The sequence below is a fragment of the Brassica oleracea genome, chromosome C2, assembly GCF_000695525.1.
Source record: "Brassica oleracea var. oleracea cultivar TO1000 chromosome C2, BOL, whole genome shotgun sequence".
Classification (NCBI taxonomy): domain Eukaryota; kingdom Viridiplantae; phylum Streptophyta; class Magnoliopsida; order Brassicales; family Brassicaceae; genus Brassica; species Brassica oleracea.
In genome coordinates this window covers 21,332,555-21,338,168 of record NC_027749.1, presented here as the reverse complement: position 1 = coordinate 21,338,168, position 5,614 = coordinate 21,332,555, and the positions used below count along the sequence as shown (strand labels likewise).

The window sequence follows — 5,614 nt, the reverse complement described above, 5'->3', positions numbered from 1 at the left end:
AGATCTGGGTTGAATCAATCCCACCATACTAAATCTGTGAGGCCACATAGATGTGAGAATGTTTTGAATATAATTTGAATATTCAGAGCATGAATTATATTTACCTTTGAAAATTAGTTTTGATATTTCCATAAGTTCGGGATACCTCATACTAATAAAAAAGTTGATACTTCACATATTTTAGTTTCTGTTCAGTAAAAGAGTTAAGAATCAAGTGCTTGACGTTAAAAACGCCGGAACAATGCACATTGTCAGGCAACAAGAGTCGATATGCATTGCATTTATCTTCTCAACAATCTCCAAGGGTCCAATTTTACGGTCCTTCAACTTATTATATTCATGCGGTAGAAAACACTCTTTGGTTATGATGGTCCAAACTTGATCACCGACACTGAACTGGACGTCACGACGATGCCGATATGCCATTTCTTTGTATTTTCCCGACGTGAGCTTCAAGTTATCATGTACCACCTGATGAATATAAGAGACGTTGGCGACAGACTCAGTGGCTTTCCCGTGATCGCGTTCTGCATCTGGCACAACGCCTAAGTCAATCGGACTGCAAGGAACAAGACCATAGACAATGCGATTGAAAGCGTGGTTATGGGAAAATTCTTCCTGACACAAAACATTATCCCATGCACAAATGTTCTTACCAACAAAATAACGGAGCATATCACCGAGAGAGCGATTGGTACTTCAGTTTGACCGTCCGACTCTTGATGATAGGCTGATCTCATATCAAGGCTGGTGCGAAGTAGTTTCCAGAAAGACAACCAGAAGTGACTGAGAAATATTGAAACACGATCTAAGACAATGGATAATGGTAAACCGTGTATGCGATAGATTTCTTGAAAGAAAAGTTGTGCAACTTTAACTGCATATATTGTCTTCTTGAACGAAATAAAATGAGCCATTTTAGAGAAGCAGTCGACGACAACAAAGATGGAATCATGGCCACATTGAGTGCAAGGAAGACCAAGAATGAAATTCATACTAATATCAGCCAATAGTTGCGTAGGTACCAGAAGGGGCATGTATAACCAGCCATTTGTAGCATGCCCTTTTGAAGTTTGGTAGACAACACATCGTTCCAAAACCTTGCAACATCTCGGCGCAACAAAGGCCAATAACAAGCCATTTGTCCAAGACTAGCTGATGTGTATGGTCACGTCCAACTTGACCTTCATTATGTAGTTCTTGAATGATCCCCAATAGTCAGCTTTTCTCGGGAATACATAGTTTATTGTCACGAAAAAAGAATCCTTCTTGGAGCATGTAATCAGAGCAAACGTGTGCCTGCACTTCAGACCATATCTGACCGAAGAAAGTATCAGAGCTGTACTGATCTGCCAAAGCGAAAAACATGTACAAAAGCATGAAAAGTAGCGAGAAGGGTATGACGTCTGCTCAAGGCGTCCACAACTTTGTTTGTTCGACCCGACTGATGACGTATTACAAAATTAAACTGCTATAACTACGCTATCTATGAAGCAAGTCGAGCCAAGATTTTAAATTGAATGTCCAGATGCTTTAATGTGTCGTGGTCGGTGAAAAGAATGAATTCTTGATGAAAGAGATAATGACGCCAATGAAGAAAGGCTTGCACAATTGCATAGAACTCCACGTCATAGGTACTATATAGTGCTTGTGATCCAACGATCTTGTCCTAAAGAAAGCAACCAGACGTCCTTGCTGACAAAGGACGGCACCAATCCTTGCTTTACACACATCGAAGTGTAACTCAAAACCGTTGAGAAGTTTGGTAGCGCTAAAACAAGAGTAGAAACCATGCAGTCTTTGATAATTCGGAAGGCAAAAACCACCTCCTTTGTTGAGAAGAATGTTGTACCTCCCATGCAGTCAGTAAGCGGAGCGGTTAACGCACTAAAGTTCCGAATAAAACATCGGTAGAAAGAAGGTAACCCATGGAAGCTTTGAACGTCAGTTGCACTTTTAGGCGTTGGTCAGGACTTGATGGCTTCAATCTTGCTTGGATCCACCTCTAAGCCTTTTTGATCAGATTATATATCCCAGAAAAGGGACTTTTGATGAGCCAAAGAGGCACTTCTTAAGTGCAGCAAAAAGTTGTGGTTGGCGGAGGACAAGCAAGACATCATAGACATGACGAAGATGGCTGTCGAGGTCAGCAATAAAGATCTAGATATCGTCAAAATAAACCACAAAACATTTACCAATAAAGGGCCGCAATGCTTGGTTCATTACTTGCATAAAAGTACTTGGTGCATTGGAATGGCCAAATGACGTGATTAACCATTCAAACAATCCCTCACGATTTTTGAATGGAGTTTTCCATTTATCACCAGGTCAGATACGAATCTGATGATAACCACTCTTAAGATACAATTTAGAAAAATAAATGCACTTCCTATCTGGTCAAGTAAGTCATCAAGGTGTGGAATCGGAAAACAGTAGTAAATAGTAATTTTGCTGATGGCTCTGCTATCCACACACATGTGCCATCTCCCATATTTCTTTGCAATCAAAAGAGCGTGAACAGCCGTTGGACTTAGACTCTCACGGACATGACCTTTTTCGAGAAGGTCTTCGACTTGTTTTGTAATTATTCATGTTCATGCGGACTAATTCTATAGTGTGGACGATTAGGAAGAGCCGAATTCGGTAAGATGTATATATGGTGTTGGATATCTTGTAAAGGTGGTAATCCAGTAGAAAGATCCTTCGGAAACACGTCTTCAAAGGTTGAGATTAATGAATCAAATTTAGGTGAAGTGGCTATGGTTTGTTGAGAAGAAACCGGGGTACTCACTAGTGCCCACACGATTTATGAATCACACAACTGAGCTCCAATCTCTGTCTTCGGATGAGTCAAGAGTGTTTGCTCGTTCCTTGGTGTTGTTGCAGTTTTGTTCGTTGCTGGCAAAGAGTTTCCCGATGTAGGTTGCTCTGGTGAAGGGCAAGAGTAATAGTTTGTCCTTTAAACTCAAAGTGTATGTGTTGACTTTGTCGTGATGATTTACGCCTTTGTCAAAGTACCACGGTCGCCAAAGTAAAATATGGCATGCATCCATGGGTACTACATCACAACAAACTGTATAAGTGTATCATCCAATGGAGAATGGGACGTTTACCTGACGTAAAACTGTGATGTCGACCCCTTTATTCAGCCATGATAGTTTATAGGCAAAGGATGAGCGATGGAATTAAAGTCAAGTTTATTTATGGTTAGAGCAGAAAGAACATTAGTGCAACTTTCTGAGTTTATTATTAGCTTGCAGATCTTGCCGTTGATAAAGCAGGTGAAGAGGAAAAGGAAGGTCCGTAACCAGGATTATTGTGATGAACGAGGTAACATACAGTTTCAACGAAGAACCAAAATTTGAGGACCCGTATCTCCAGCAATACGCTCGTTGTATAAATCTTATGGCAAGTCGGAATCATAGTTATAAAGTTGGCATCCTGATCAAGCAATCCTCTTTGATTTTGATGTGGGCATGCGGTTTGTCTGTGTTCGTTTTCCCCCACGAGAAAAACATCTGAGAGTTCCGGTACGTGCAGGTCGTGATTGAGCATAGTATTTGTCGTTTCTGGCGTACCAGGTCGAGCAGTCGCTGGTCACGTTTGAGTAGTGTCCAATGTGGACGCTGAACCTGGATCCATGATTTCTGAAGTTGTATTCCGAGTATTCCATGTATTCCAAACAGAACGATATTGAATCTCCTTTGCCAAAGCTCGTTGATGTGTTTCGGAAATTGTAAGCGGTTTGAATTGTTGCATTGCGATTTGAATTTGGTAATGTAGTCCACCAATGAAGCGTGAGACAAGCTGTTCTTTTGTCTCAATAAGTGTTGTATGAGCCACCATATGAAAAAATATGTTGCATATTCGTCCACTGTTCTTTCTACCTGGCGCAAGGATTAGAATTTGTTGTAAATTGTCTGTTCATAATTGTAGGGGAGGAAAGCTCGTCGCATACGTTTCCTTAAATTTTCCCAAGTGTCAATGCGATTTTTCGCAGCTCTCCGACGTGATTCTTAAACATGTTGCCACCATGCCATAGCTATGTTCTTAATGCATGATGTGATTAAAGGAACACATTGATCTCCCAGAATACGTTTGAATTCCAAGGTTTGGTCAACTGAACTTAGCCAATCCAAAAATTCCTATGTGCTCAGATTACCGGAGAACTCATAAATCTCAACTTGAAATTCTGAATCCCATTGTCTATCCTCAACCTGAATTTCACATCTATTGAGTTGATGATCATCTGAAAGGGCGACACAATCTCTATTATGGAGGTCTTACGGGTTTTCATTCACGAATAAGTTCTCAGCCAGGTCATCATCCGACTGATCGTCATGACAAGGTTGATTGGCCCCTGAACCGATTGCTGTTGTTGATGTCGTTGCAGCACCTTTATAATGGCTGTTTCGACGGCATGAAGAAGAGTTTCGTGTAGACCGGTTGCAAATTTATCAAGGGTAATTACGAAGTTCTTCGTGTTGTTCTTTGGGGGTATGTTTCCATGGAGGCATATTGTATAGCGAGGATGAAGATCGAGTATGTCTTGATAGTAATAAAAAATGTATAGTCTCTGATACCAACTGATTGATATCTTGCATATTTGCATTGTTTTAATCATTCATTCTTGCATATTTTAGTCATCTAGATTAGGAATTTTGCATTCTTTAGGTTCTTTATGCATTGCATAGGTCTTTATCATGTGTTGGAGTGTCCATTGGAGTTCCTGGAGGTACTTGGAGGCATTTGGGATAAAAAAAGAGATGGAAAGTGTTATTTGGGAGAGTAGACCACCGAAGCGGGCAATATGAGCGACCTACGACACCCACTCCAGAAGAAACGAAGGAAGAGCGAGGCGTTGCAGCGACCCTCGTCACCTGCTCTGACTCCAACATCATCGTCGACCATTTTCAAGAACCAGAGCGATGGAGTAAAGCGAGGTGCACAAGTCACGCGCCTTATGAAGAAAAAGAGTATACGTCTGGAGCGACGTCCCGGAGCAAGGTGAGGCACCCGCTCTGAACTCAACTTCTCGTCGACAACTTTTGAGAGCCGGAGCGACCAAGACGGAGCGAGGTGGCGAACCCGCTGTGAAGCTTGAGCGACCCACCAAAGCAGGGTCTCGAACCTGCGCGCGTTTCTATTCTTCTGATCGAAAATTTATGTTTTATTTGTGCCCTTTCAGGTTGTTGACTGAGCCCACTAGGTTTTAGAAGTCATATAAATACTCTCTAAACCTAATGTTAGAATCTTATCTTGTTTTCTATCTAATCAAAAAACCACTTTTAGGTGAAAGATCTAATCTTGATCATTATCTTTTGTGATTGCTTGATTGCTTTGATCACTAATCATGTTTAGACTTAGATCAACTAATGATTTAGTGTCTACCATGATAATGAGTGAGTAGTCATCTTTGGATTCATGGGTTAGGATGATTAGGATGATTAAGTGATGGTCTAGAATGGTTAGAGTAGATTAATATGGTTTCTTGCTTGATTGAGTGATCTTAATGCTAATATAGAGTTGGCCATTTTAGATTAGAAATCTAGACATTTTATTGTCCAGAAGGTGTTCGATGAAATGTCTGAGTCAACTCAACATGCTCTTAGCT

General features: G+C 40.9%; 1 protein-coding gene across 1 annotated transcript; it reads right to left on the bottom strand.

Annotated features, from left to right (window-relative positions):
• Positions 1-210: 210 nt before the first annotated feature.
• LOC106323679 lies at positions 211-1,141 on the bottom strand. Its single transcript, XM_013761764.1, has 3 exons — positions 1,026-1,141; positions 681-786; positions 211-618 (listed from the first exon to the last, which is right to left on the bottom strand). The coding sequence occupies exons 1-3, from the start codon at positions 1,139-1,141 to the stop codon at positions 211-213; spliced, it is 630 nt and encodes a 209-aa protein (XP_013617218.1).
• Positions 1,142-5,614: the final 4,473 nt, after the last annotated feature.